This window comes from Thermobia domestica, chromosome 5 (genome assembly GCF_964235325.1).
Source record: "Thermobia domestica chromosome 5, izTheDome1.hap1.1, whole genome shotgun sequence".
Classification (NCBI taxonomy): domain Eukaryota; kingdom Metazoa; phylum Arthropoda; class Insecta; order Zygentoma; family Lepismatidae; genus Thermobia; species Thermobia domestica.
Window position 1 is genome coordinate 95,433,427 of NC_137458.1, and position 14,893 is coordinate 95,448,319.

At 35.6% G+C, this 14,893-nt stretch overlaps 1 protein-coding gene across 5 annotated transcripts in view; it reads right to left on the reverse strand.

Moving 5' to 3' along the window:
- scat (VPS54 subunit of GARP complex scat) overlaps positions 1-14,259 on the reverse strand; it is a 112,856-nt gene extending 98,597 nt beyond the window's left edge. The window contains exons 1-3 of one of the 5 annotated variants that reach the window (XM_081758849.1): positions 14,108-14,259; positions 10,500-10,661; positions 1,351-1,523 (exon numbers count right to left, since the gene is read on the reverse strand). In XM_081758849.1, coding sequence (XP_081614975.1) covers positions 1,351-1,523; positions 10,500-10,597 — 271 coding nt within the window. In that variant the 5' untranslated portion in view covers positions 10,598-10,661; positions 14,108-14,259. The other 4 variants (XM_081758852.1, XM_081758851.1, XM_081758850.1 and 1 more) reach the window with 4 other exon arrangements.
- Between the last annotated feature and the right edge of the window lie 634 nt (positions 14,260-14,893).

Below are 14,893 nucleotides of genomic sequence, written 5' to 3' on the forward strand. Positions count from 1 at the left end.
AAATGTCTTTGTTTGACGTTCCACGGTTATGCACTTTGGGCTAAAGGAGATGGATGATTAACCAAAGTCAATGATTGTGAAATTAAATTTTTGTGGTCTCCAACCCGGAATCTAACCCAGGACCACGTACACGAAAGGAATGCACGCTACCTTCTAACACCAGCGGAGAGGGCTAGGTATTAGGTAAGTCACGTTTCTAATAAATGTATATCCAATAGCTTCAATCAGTGAACTGATTGGTCTTCTTCTTTGGGCAGGAACAAATTGTGAATTTTACATGCTTCTATTTATTACATATTTTATTCACAGAACATATTTTAAACTATATATCTTCTGTCAGAATTACGTAAAACCTTATAAACTTGAAGGAAAATTACCGTAAAAGAATCTAAAGAAAAGACTTACAAGTTTAATAGTTCCTACTGGTCAGGTTATAAACATAAATTATTATTTTTAGGTGAACGCAAATATATAGGTATAAACTTCTATCATTAATATATGTGCACTACTGTACAATGAAAATTATCAAGGCCTATGTCGTGCAGCAAATTTTCATCGCGCCTTTATTTTCTACGCTTACTTGTTAGCATACCATACTCGCCAATTCATAAGTGGAGTTATATGTATTTATTGGGAGATTCTCAGTGAACATAGAAATAAGTGTTAAAAATAGTTATACAACTTAAAATATGACGCATTCTAAGAATGATGAGTTCAAGCATTTTGCAGTTAAAGCAACAATAATAACTATCATAATCATCCTTACTATGATACAATAACGTCTCAGTATGTGTGTAACGCTCCTAACAGTTTACAGTCGCCCTAACAGATGTGCTATCTGCGCATTCTGAAACCAACAGATGGAGCTAGAGTGCAGAGGATTTACAGATTTAATTAATAATATATATAGTTTCAATTTAATTATTTCAAAATATGATAAACCACGATTTTAAACTATAATATTCAGCAATCCGAGGGCTTCGAGGAGGAAACGGAAATAACAACAACAACAACAACAACTACTACTATTACTAATAATAATAATAATATTGCAAAGAGAACAGAGAAGCAACTGCTTATAATCGCCTTAAAAGTATGTACAGTATCCCAGAAATCAGAAATTTCTTTTTATTTAACGATATTTAAAAGTACAACTTTCTCCATGACTTCTATCTACTTTTGCGTTGGAGTACACAAAATTTTCATAGAAATGTTTGCATTTATGTGCGCTCCTGTTCTGTTCCAATAATATTTAGCAATTAAACACATCTCAATCATGGATACTATTGCGAAAATTAATACAATAATTTAGCTACCGTACGTCTGTTGCTTACATCAGAAGATACTAACCTTTCCTGAAAATGCCAACTGATTTTTCTGGAAACACATGATGCTTAAGAATATGTTCTTCATAATCTTCGTCACTAACTCCTTCTACTGGCAAACTAGAACACACCCCATTGTATCCATAGCGACACACATAGGAACCACCTTCCTGGGTACAATGATGCCGTCGTAAATGACTGTAAAAGTTCAAGATTCAAGTTAATTAAAATTAAAACCTTTGGCATGTATCTTCCAAAGATTAAGATACCACATGAAGCTTTGTCTGCAATTAAACTCACAATTCTTCAACCTATTACGAATCTGGCCAGTACGTAAGTCCATATCAAATTTATGCTATTTATGTTAACTTGTAGCATAGCTTAAGAAGGAATGCTATCTGGTTCATGTTAAATTTTGTTTTAGTAATACAAAGTAGAAATAATAAACAGCATTTGAGCACAGGCAAAGTTTTTATTAAAATATCAATATATAACAGTTTCAGCAGCTAATTATGCCTTTGGTTTCATCAGATACATTATAACACTGAGTCTCATATAATTATATACAAAGACCCTAAAATGGCTCTGAACGCAGACTGGCTCTCTATAACCATTCACATTTGCGATATAAGAGAAACAAAATTTCATAAATTCACTCCTCCCACCGTCCAGTAACAACTGTTACACATCGCTATTTTAATAAAAACATTGTCCTTCGCTCAGAGATTATTACTGAATGTGTAGGTCAGATGATAAAAAGGTTCTCTAGGTATAAAAGTTAATTTAATCGAGTTTTATCGATCCATTAAATTTATCAATAAAGTCAAATAAAATTTAAATATAAAAATAGTGAAAATTTCAAAGCAAAATTTTATTAATTATCAAAAAATTGTTAACTTCACAAGATACTTGTAGTGCATAGAGAGAAAAGTCATACAGGTACAAGGAGAATTTAAGTGAAAGACTACAGGAAGTGCATTAACTTGTAAATACAGGAAAAAGTAAAATCAGCTACATGAGATACCGGTTAGTGCTCATGAATATTTACGCACAGGGAAATTTTATGGAGAACTACTGGAAATAATAAAAATAATGCTATTAGGAAGAAGATATGTACTGAAAACAACAATAACGTTTTGGCCAAATGTTCACATTTAAATAACTTTAGATGTTTATCGGATAAACATTTTTCATCAATAAATTGTAGTTCTATGAAAGTACCAGTGCTGAGAATTATAATAATTTGCCGAAATGTACACAGTTAAATACGCGTAAATAAAAGGTAGTTTTGAATTAAGTCATCCTAGTAAGTATTTGATATGATCGTATTGAATCAAATAGCAATGTCTTATACATAAAGCTCGTAGGATTCAGCTTGGAAATATTAGGGTCAACTATTAACGCAAAGCAGAGTGGAAAATCAACTATGCCAGTCATCTACAACGATGTTAATGAACTGAGAGGTAAATTGCTGGTCTATAGTGCTGCCAAGATGTCTTGAGCCGTGGCAAAAATGTGAACTAAAGCTCACACCTGCTACACACCCACGCGTTGAGCCAATAAGGGTTCAGCTGTTGCTAAGCGAGAGAGCCTTAGCGAAAGGAAGTGGAATTCCTTCAGCCGATAGCAGCGCTTGGAATGGAAGACTAAATGTCAAGTCAATGCGGTATATCTATAGTAAGTATCCTAGATGGTTCTATTCCGTGCTAATAGTGAAACACTGACACCATGAGTTAGTTAATTCAGGGTTTAGCGTCCCGTTATGAGACGTGATCTCTAGTTTAATGTGGGGGTTCGAACCCAAGTCTTCAGCGCCGAAGACATGTACGTCAACCACATAACAAACAGGGAGCTCACAATCATCGCGACCTAATGACCTGTCGCAAATTTCAGCATTTGGCGGTCTTTCTAACACCGATACATACCTTCTGGGATCGACAGAGTCCTATCAAAATCTAGCCTGGGCATGTGCAAATTGGAACAGAGAGTGAGCCAATTGCCCAGCACTGAAAGCAAACGCCCCAAAAGCAGATGCTGATCAACCAAGTTTTTCTTCAGTCATCATAAACTTCCAAACTATGCTATGTATACGAAGTTTTATAGAATGGCTTTGTTCATCAGTCCATCTGTTGACGGGTCATTCCATGTGAAATCAACAAAGCCCATAGCCCGACCATCTTAGATTTTTACCAAATTTTAGTATTTGGTAGGGATGGTCGAGATATGGAATTGTGCAAAGTTGTAGCTTCCTGTGTGACGAAGTTTCTGAATTATGAGGGCTCAAAAATACGAAAAAACCATCCACTTTGGTACATACACGAAACTTTCGAACAACACTGCTCTTGATCTAATTGGAGTAGAGAACTGATTCTTATTTTGTTTAAAAGAGCATAAAATAAGCTTTCCAACGATATTTCGCATGCCTAGCTTGGGAAGAATATCTATTTCCCAAACACCCAGTGTGACCTTTTGACCTTGAACTTTTGAGAATGGGTATCTTCGATTTTTCTAAAACTCGCATATAATTTACACACAAGCATACTCTATAACATAACGGAAATAGAAGTTGGGACAGTAATGGGAACTTTCAATAACAATTTGTTTGTACCAGACAGTTTTAATGTGTAAAGCAGTTTGCAACACTGCATTTAATGTAATAATAATGAAAAAAGCGACAGCTATGGTGTCCAAGCTGGAAAAGAGTTTGTTTTTTTTTAAAAAAAATAACGTACCACGAAAGCCACAGGAGTGACGCTTCCGCTTCGTATTCCCAGGCCGGCGAACGATGATTTCTGACAGTTCAGCCCGCGAAGACAACTGAGGAGTGCGGTGTTGCCATGTGCTTCTTGCACAAGGGAAGAATCGTCTGCTTCCTCGTTGAGGGTGAGAGGGGAGTGAGTGAAAGTTTGGCAATGTGCGGTGGTTACCATGGAGACGCGACAGGTTCTGAGCCTAGGGTTGGTTGACCTGCTGTCTTCTGCTCGCTCGCCGTGGCCTTGTGCAAAACTGTCAGAAATCATCGTTCACCGGCCAGGGTATAGTGACATATTTTAAGACTATATGTTTTATATTTTGCCTTGCCCAATCATATAATTGTTTGGTGTTATTATCTGGTCACTATAAGGTATTTTCAAGCTTGCTCTTGCAGCAAGCCTCTTTTAAGTTTCCCGACTCCATTACACGTACTTTTTCCATGTGCGGCGGAAAAAAAAAAATATATCAACAGGTACGGAAAAGCCGCTTTAATGTATCTATATTGATGAAGTTCTTGTGATTTTTGTACTGAGCTGTTGCTCCATCGGAGAAATAGAATAATGTTGTTAAATCTTCAGAACCGAATTTATCTCTCAGAAAGGTAATAAGTATTTTCTGCAATAGGTGCACTAAAATTGTATCATGTTTGAGACAGTCATATCCGACGATTACATTGTCAGTTATAACTGTAGACGTCTGGGGATTTCTGGAGGATAAGCAAAATAGTTCCTTGACCGTTATTCCAGTGGAAACCTTATGACGCTTCTAGGAAAACGAACGAATAATTTTCTGCAAAATCGGAAAGAACAATGCACTGTTTATCAAGAAGTTTTTCTTTCAGACCCTTAAGGTATGAAGATTGTTGATGAGTAATTCTTTAGCTTTACGAGCCATGTAGTTAGTCGCACTCGCATCACAAGGTGTTGCTAGATTCTTACGACAGGAATCTCAAATTTTAAATCCATCATTTAGCGATGAACACTTTGAAATCATCCACGGCAACATATTCCTCAAATTTCTTTTGACTTCCCATGACGTTCTGTATTAAATGCAATGCAGCAAACTGTCTTCTTGAATCTTGACGATGACATTATTCTGATATAATAATTTGTTAAATAAGACTGACCATTGGAATACTGACTTAACAGACACCACAATCAAGCTTCTGTTTTCAAGTACAAAGTCAGCACGAGCACATAAACACCTCAATCGTACATTTGAACGTGTAGACTCTGTCCCCTACCAACACATTCCTCTAACTAACGTATCCACACCTCTCAATCTTCCAAACCTTTCTGTACCAGATGACTGCGCAATCTATCATGCTGTTGTACAATGCTAGTGTTACAAACTGCTTTACACACTAAAACTCTGTCTGGTACAAATTGTTACTAAAAAAACAATTTTATTAAAAGTTCCCATTACTATCTCAACTTCTATTTCCGTTACGTTATAGAGTAAGCTTGTGTGTAAATTATATGCAAGTTTTAGAAATCCATCCTATGCATCCTCAAAAGTTCAAGGTCGCACTGGGTGACCTTAAATAGATAATTCTTCCAAAATTAGGCATGCGATATATCATTGGAAAGCTTATTTTATGCTCTTTCAAACAAAATAAGAATCAGCTCTCTACGCCAATTAGATCAAGATCAGTGTCATCCGAACGTTTCGTTTATGTACCAAAGTGGGCGATTTTTTCGTATTTTTGAGCCCCCATAATTCAGAAACAACGCCACACAGGAAGCTACAACTTTGCACAATTCCATATCTCGACCATCCCTACGAAATACTAAAATTTGGTAAAAATCTAAGATGGTCGGGTCAGAAATCCCTGTTTAATTTGTTGATTTCACATGGAATGACCCCAGAGCAAAAACGGTAAGAGATATCGAAATGCGGTTTTTCGCATCGATTCAGCGTCCCACGGATAGGTTCCATCTCTTCGGTTAACCGTCTACTCAAACCGGGAACGGTTCAAATTAATCTTCCAGTTTTAACGTTTATTGCCATAAAACGAAAACGGTAACAAATAATGAGAAACTTTTTTTTCAAACGATTTAGCATGGCAAGATAATGTACCATGACTTCCCAGAACATTCTACCACAACCGGAAGTGGTTCACATTTAATATTACTTCCGCTTTCAATACTGATTTCCACATAGCAAAATCGATAAGATATTGAGATGTGGTTTTTTGCAATCGATTCAGCGTCCTAAAAATAGGTTCCGCCTTCTCTAATAATCTTTCATTCAAACCAGAAGTGGTTCAAATCAGCCATTTCCTGTTTCAACGTTTGTCGAAGAAAAACGGAAATGAGAAGCTATTTTTGCAAACGCTTCAGCGTCTCAAATTAATGTACGATGTCAATGCCAAAGTAATTACTACTTCTGGTTTTAATATTGGTTTTCATAAAGCAAAAACGGTAAGAGATTTCGAGATACAGTTTTTTGAAATCGATTCAGGTTCCCGAGAGTATGTCTAATCTCGTCCCTAAACCCTCTATTCAAAAGGGAAATGGTTTAAATTAACGATTGCGGGTTTCAATCTTTATCGTCACACTACAAAAAAGCAGTAAAGCACAATAAGTAACAGCTTTCTATGTAGATTCAACGTCCGAGGAACAGATTCTCTCTTTGATCTTATTTCTATATTGTAACCAGAAATTATAGATGTACTACTTGAAGTCTGAGTATTGAATTCCCATAGTTCGGAAGTCTAACGTAGTTTCACGCTGTGAAACGAAACTTTAAACTAACTAACTAACTCTATGGCCTATGGAACCCGGAGGTTCAGTGCCGCGTTCACAAAAGCTCTCCACTGACTTCTATCCTTAGCTAATTGCATCCAGTTTCTACTTTGTATTCCTATCTCTGCGAGATCCATCTTAATATTATCCTCCCATCTGCGCCTAGGTCTTCCTAATGGTCGTTTTCCTGTGGGTCTACCAGTCAACACTTTGAAAGCGTTTCTACTTTCTTCCATTCTAGCTACATGACCTGCCCACCTAAGCCTCCTAGACTTGACGACCCTAACAATGTTGGGTAAACCGTATAAACTATGTAGTTCCTCGTTATGAAGCTTCCGCCATTCCCCATTCTCGTTCCTCTTGGGTCCGAATATTCTTCTCAGGATCCTGTTCTCAAATACTTTCATTCTATGTTCTTCCCTCAGAGTAAGCGACCATGTTACACAACCATACAGAACAACAGGCATGATTATCGTTTTATATATTTTAAGCTTCAAATTCCTCGACAGAATTCGCGACGACAAGAGATTTTGAACCGAGTAGTAACACGAATTCCCTGCTTTTAGTCGACATTTAATTTCTTCGTGAATATGATTTTCGTCTGTTAATATTGATCCTAAATATTTGAAAGTATCCACTTTATCAAAAGCATTATTTAATATTTTAACGCCTCCACAATTTGCCGTATTACGGTCCCGACGCACTTCCATGTATTTAGTTTTCTCTGCATTTACTTCTAAACCCATGTCCCTGCAAGCGTTTAATAAGATCTCTGCATTTATTTCTACTGTTCTCCTATCCTCCCCTATTAAATTTACATCATCAGCATATGCCATAACCTGGTGAATGCCGTTCAACTCTAGGCCCTGGTTGCTATCTTTGATTTTCCTTATGGCGTATTCCAGCACAAAGTTAAATAATAATGGCGACAACGCATCTCCTTGTTTCAGGCCATTTTCGACGTGGAAGCTCGTGGACAAAAAATTTCCTACCCGGACTTTACTTTGGGATTCACTTAAACATATCTTAATTAATCTCATTAGCTTTCTCGGTATTCCAAGTTCTGTAAAAACGTTGTATAATGTTTCTCTCCTAACCGAGTCGTAAGCCTTTCTAAAATCAATAAATAGTTGATGTGCCGGGGTATTGTATTCCCACTTCTTTTCGAGTATTTGGCGAATGGTAAATATTTGGTCGATAGTTGATCGATTTCGTCTAAATCCGCACTGATAATCTCCAATAATTTCATCTGCGTATGGGGTCAATCTTGCTAACAGAATATTTGAAAGGATTTTATAGGATGTTGACAGAAGGGAAATGCCTCGATAATTATTACAGTCAGTTTTGTCGCCTTTCTTGTGAATTGGAACAATGATTGACTCTTTCCACTCTTGTGGCAATTCTTCCTTGTTCCAGATAAGGAGAATGAGTTTGTGTATCTTGTTCCACAATTTTTCGCCTCCAGCTAAAATTAACTCAGCCGGGATTTCATCTACACCCGGAGATTTGTGTTTCTTTAATTTCTTTATAGCGGCTTCCACTTCTATTCGATTGGGTTCTGGAATATACGGTTCTGCGGTGTGTATCTCCTTTTCTCCACGCACATTAGTTTTTGGCTGCGTGTTCAGCAAATCGTCAAAGAAATCTTTCCATCTATTTAAGAGGCTATCCGTATCAGTGATAACTGTTCCGTCAGATTTCTTTAATATATAAGCACGAGGTTGACAGCCTTTCTTAAATTCGCTGATCCCCTTATACATGTCCCGAATATTTTTATTTTTACTATTATCTTCAAGTTCCTTAATTTTAGCTTTCAAAAAATCGCGTTTCTTTGTTCTAAAAGTTTTGGAAGTTTCCCGCCTGATATCTGCGAAATTTTGTGTAGTTATTTCATTCGGATTTTGTAGCCATCGTAATTTTGCCTGTTTTCTCTTCTCTGCTAGTTTAATGCATTCTTGGTCGAACCATGGTTTGTTCCTCCGTATTTCCGCGTGTCCCAATTTTTCTATTGCTGAACTTTTAATGCTATCTCTAATTTCAATCCAAGTATCCTCAACGAAACGAAACTCACTTGTTATTATCTTGACTTCGTAAACCTGTCATTGCAAATCATTAAAACTACAATGAGTATAACGCCTTTGAATGTTACACCCTTTCATTATTTCTTAACTTTCTTGGCAAGTAGGATAAAGTGGCTTACCTTTCTCATCGAAGAAAAAGTAACCATGAATTCATTTTTCTTGAAGCAAGCGATCTTAGTTCTCTACTTTCCTTCTTTCATGTGACGGTAACATTATTAACGTATACCTAATGAGATAACACTACACGATACCACACAAGGAAGTAACAAACAACAATAAGCAGGTACGTTTACACGCGAAAAAGACAAAACCAGCAAACAAAAGGTCACTTTGACGCCCGAACTGGGAGCACGAGCTTTACTAATGACGAGGTTTGTAGCAGCAAATACGACTGGGAGAGGAGGGAGTGAAATGTTGGCTTCTATATTGTTTTTCTCTGCGGTGTCAAGTCGCGAGAGGTAAAGTTTTACCCTGATCGATTAAGGGTTAGAAACTTTTTCAATTTAATTTACGAAATTACGTAAGAAATACATTTCCAGCAATGTACAACATGGGTTGGACCGGTTAAGGGGCCGCCTGTTGCACATGGCTGATCTAGCCCTACCTCTTACTAAGGACAAGCAAGAAACTATCATAAGGAATGCTTACAGGGCAAAGATTTCCCTACGACTATTCTTGCAAGCTGGCAAGGGATTGTTCAAAAATGGTCTCCTCAACTTCTCTATTAAGCCTTAGAAAAAGGACAGAATTTCAAAAAATTACCAGATTTAAGCTTTTATTCACTGAACATTTTATTTCTTACTAGTAGAAAACTTGGTGGACATATGGAAGAAAGATGAATAGACCTATTTACCATTAACGTGGAATAACTTTAGTATATGTTAATCATTTAATAACTGCCGAAATTTTCAACGGGAACTCCCCATCTTCCTCAGTGGTATTTTCTGCAAGCACGGACTGCGAACTCTTCAATCTACTGAGTGTATTAAGTTATTCATAAGTACAAGATTAGTACTGTTTATAATCCCAGATTGAAACCATACAGTTCATCTGACTAAAACAGATCTATCATCACATGCAATGCACGACTTAAGTCGCCCATCAGATAAGACAAAAAATTACTAACTAAAAAAAGATCCATGTTTTCATATTCCATAAACTACTACAGTGATGTAATGAGTGGAACTGATTGGTCTCAACAAACTGAGTCAACTAAAATCACAGGAAGTCGTGGTGATTCAGTAGTATATGGAGATCTTGGCACGGTTCCAGGTTTCATCTAGTGGGCTTTGTGAAGGATTCTGGGAGCGGGCATTTCACTTTCTTAATTCCTAAAATTCGTTCATTATTAACATCAACATCACTGTCTTCCTTAACTTCGAAGCAGAACCTTGGGAAGTTAAAAAGCTAGATCAGTGAATGAAAGAACCGAATCATTAATCCATGAAATATCTAAAGTAAGGACATACTCAGAAAATTCTTACGTGAAGACAAAGAGGTTAGCTGAAGCTGAAGAGGGGGTGCACTGAAGCTTCTCAGCTAGCGGCAAATGACCTGCCAATAACGCCCGAATATCTATGATACATAGTTACCTTGAAAATTCATGAGGTGCTTTGAATTCCAAGTTTCCACAATGGTTACAGTTGCTCCAGGTATGCTTCACTTCCGTTTTGTGTCTCACATGTGCCATTTCACATAAATCGTTCTTCAACCTTTACAAGGTTCCCAACATATACAGTAATACATTCGCCTACCTAGAACAAAACAAACATTTGTTACTTGAAACTGTTTTTACTTTCTTAAAGTTATGTAAAATAACAACCACAGTAAGTCGTCGACTTCGGTTACGACTGTCTGGCAGTAATTAGGCCAGGTTTTAGCCTATTATACAGTATATTTTGATCAATCATCTGCCAACGATTTGGGCACCGTAGTTACACCGTACCCCGAACTAAAATTCATACAAAATTTGGTCGTTGGACAGTGTTGCCAATTTAACAATTTTTTACATAGTGTTTAGCCAGTAAAAATGTATTTAGCTATTAGCTATAAATTTGACTAATTCTACACTTATAATTGCCATCTTCTAGCCATTTGTATTTACCGCTAAGTAAATATTTTTGTCAACTAAAACTTCTTTAAAAAATAAAATAAAATGTGAATTCCTTCTATATGCAGTTGGTTACTGCTATCATTCTAGCTTATGTGATACGGTGTATGGCAAATCGTTATTTCGTTTATTTCATCTTTCAGTGGCCAAGTTCAACGCATGCTTACGTTGTATATTAGTGTTTCGAGGGTATTTTCTGTTAGAACTGTGTACTTTTAGTGTTGTGCTAGGTCAATAATGCACTAATATATAGCTATTGTGCTGCCAAAATGTTTTGAGCCGTGGCAAAAATGCGAACTAAAGCTCACACCCTCACACACCCACGCGTTGTCAATAAATGTTCAGCTGTTGCTAAACGAGAGAAATTGAGTGGAATTCCGTCAACTGATAGCAGCGCTTGCAACGGAAGACTAGGGATTAAGTCAATGTGGTATATATTTAACATTACAGCAAGAATTAGTAATAGAGGAAGAATCCACGGCATATTTAGTATTTCTTCTCAATGATTTGTGCAAAGCGTTCTGTAAATACTCTAAGCGTTCAGTGGATTATGAGTACTGTATTTGATTTGCGAACGTCAGGAAGAATATTACAGTATTCTTTGGGTATGTACAGTAAAATTACAAAATATTCTGTTTGTTTTATTATTAAATTCTGTTAGCTACAAAAGAGTTTAGCCATTTTTAATTATATTTTATAAGTTATTAAGCTACTTTCTGCGGTCTCCTGTTGGCAACAATGAGTTACTCTCATAAATTAACTAATGCTCGTAGACGTGGTTAGATTATTTCATATTAGTAGTAACAGATCTGCCATTACATTATTATTACTGGTCATTCGTAATAATAACCATCTTACGTAACCTTTACTAACGGTCGTAAATCGATGTCTACCTGAATACTCTTAATGTACTGTTAATTAATTCTTCTAAATATGTTTTTATAAATAAATAACAATATTTGTCGCTTTACTAACACTGGTATTAAAAATAAATATGAATAGGAAATACAATTCCGTAAAATCTTACATGTACAACATAAAATCGTTGTGTAAGTACTAAGCAAATTTTTGTATCATACAGCGACGGATTTCCGACTAGTCAAACTAGGAAAGCTGACTAGACCCGCAAAAGAAAACAAAAACCAACACTTGGAAAGTTTTTTAAAATTATTATTTTAATGTTTTAGCTACATTTTGTTTGGTTTTGTAATTTTCATTATTACTATACAGTAACTTAAATTTCATGTGAAAAAGACCTTATAGTTTACGTTCAATAGTAGTCAGAAAGCGTTGCGTGACGTCATTTAATAAACTGCTGATCGCAAAAGATATCTGTATATGCTAAAAGAAAGAAAAAAAAAAAAAAAGTGAACGTGCTGTAAAACAGCCTGTGTCTAAAGCGAAACTGTCGAAAATATGCTGGAACGATTTCATTAGCGGACAGCTTATCACCGGATGAGTATAGTAGCAGGTGACATTCCTTCGGTCATAAATTTCGTAGGGCCGCACGATACCTAAATCTGCCACTGGTATCATAAGACCTTATTGATGAACTCATACATTTACTTACAAATCATATATTTAATTTCTTTTGTTTGGATAAAATACAAATGATAGTACTTTATAATTATCTGGATTGAAAAGCCCGACATGTAAACTAGTTTTATAGTCAGTAAAAACCGCCGTGAAATTCGGAAAGGTGCCAACAAAAGCGAAATATCACTAGGCAAATGGTTCAATCAATTTGATACAGTTAAAGATTAAGTTTCCCACACAATTCGCACTGGTTAACATTTCGATTAATAATCTATGGTAGATGGATAGTACTTTCTGCTGAAAACTAGGTTTTTTTTTTTTTTTTTTTTTTTTTTTTATGGAAGAAAAATACAGGTTAGAAGATTGGGTCCATTTTTCTCTGATCTGGTACGTATTTGAGCGGAGAGAATTAATAAATCTAGTGTGTGGATGATTCTCCATGGGAGTTGTCTTAACCAACGAAACACTGAATATCAACGTATTACAGAAGACGTAATCAGAAAACACAACCACCACTGGTACCAGCCATTAAAACTACTCTTCTGCTAACAGTGTGAAACAAAAATCTGGAAATCAAGATGCATTACCCTTACCTGTCTGCGTGCAAGGAACAAACACGAGTAAACAATTAATTTACTAGCATGGGTTTTTTAATTATTAATTAATACTTAATGATTGAAGAGGTACCATTTGATTTCTTTTCTTTTTATTTTTAACAAAAAATAGGGGTTAAATTCCAAAGTTGGGCGTCCGTTTCCAGCGAAATTTTTAAAATTTACAGGAAATATTTGGATAATTTGATCGTTTGTGTGCTTGATAATATATAAGAGTCTCGAAAACTCTGTTTATTTGTTATATATAAGCGGTTATAAACATGGGACTATATGGCGAGCGGAGGGAACTACTTGGCGCAAGGTAACCGAACAGTTGCATTGTGGGAAAGAAACTAGCATTTATGTTATCAACATGGCGAATGTACAAGGGCAATGAACTAGCAGTTTTAACATTTGTGAAGGAATACATTGATAACGAGCAAAATCTTTTGTAAGTTTGTGAAGAGCACTGATTAATGAACCTAATAATAAATTGCAGAAAGTGTGGAAAGGAGATAACAGTGAAAAAACTTGACGAAAGCGGACGCCCAACTTCGGAATATATGCCAAAAATAGAAATGATAAAATATTTACCAGCTACCAGAAGACCATATAACTACATTTCTCTAAAGCAAACATTCCTTTGGCAAACAATCCGGAAATACTACAGCATTATGAAAGCGGAAATAATTTGAATGATTGGCTCTACCTAAACACTAATTGAGAAAGTATTGAATTAATTTATCACATACTTTCATGCGAATTATGTTGCCTTTCTTATAAATGAATTACAAAACGAGCAATACATTGTATCACGTACTTATAGTATTACATGGCACTGAACCCTGTACCTGCAAATCCAACCTTAATAAACCACTCCCACTTAATTATGCACACAGGAGCAAGCACCTACATATAATTGATTTACATATTTACTGTAAAATAATATTACTTTCTTTACCATCATGAACTCCCATTTCTTGCATTCGTCAATGCAATATGTAAGTCTGCTGTTACTCCAAATTACCCATGTATAATTGATGGTAAACAGTCGAAAGTCGATATGCGTCAGGACAACACGCAACGAAATTTAGACCAAAGGGAATATCTTTGAACTTTGGAAACAAGTTCAGGAGTCTCTTTCCAAATGATTTGCGTCAAAGCGCCAGAAATTCTACATTTTAGTTTGCGATAATAGGCATAGCAGTTATATATTTTTCCTTTTTGTAAATTTTGCGTTGTGTTACGCCTCGCAATTCTTATGATCGCTAGTACGAAATAAGACTAACACAGAACTATCATTTTATTTATTTATTTATTTATTTTTTTTGTAATTCAATTTATCTATTATATTTGATAATATACTATTATTTAAGATTATTAACCGAAATGACATAATTGCACTGAATTTATATAAATTACAATTTAAATATATAATTATAAGGTCAAAGAAAAACTATTGTCCATGGATTAATATATATAAAACTATTCTTATCAGAGTATAAACACCTCATCCAGTTCCTTTATTTATTTATTTTTAGAAGTTTGCATTCAGTGCACTCAGTCGAAAATTTTTGTAATTATGATGTTCAGCTCTTTCAAAGGTATTTACCAGAAATGGAAATCTACGAATCATTGAACAAAATAACATTGACCTATATGCAAAATGAAATAATTCAATGTTTTAATTTAAAGAACAAAACAGCTGAATTGAACATTTAACGTAAATATGTATTTTTTAATGTTT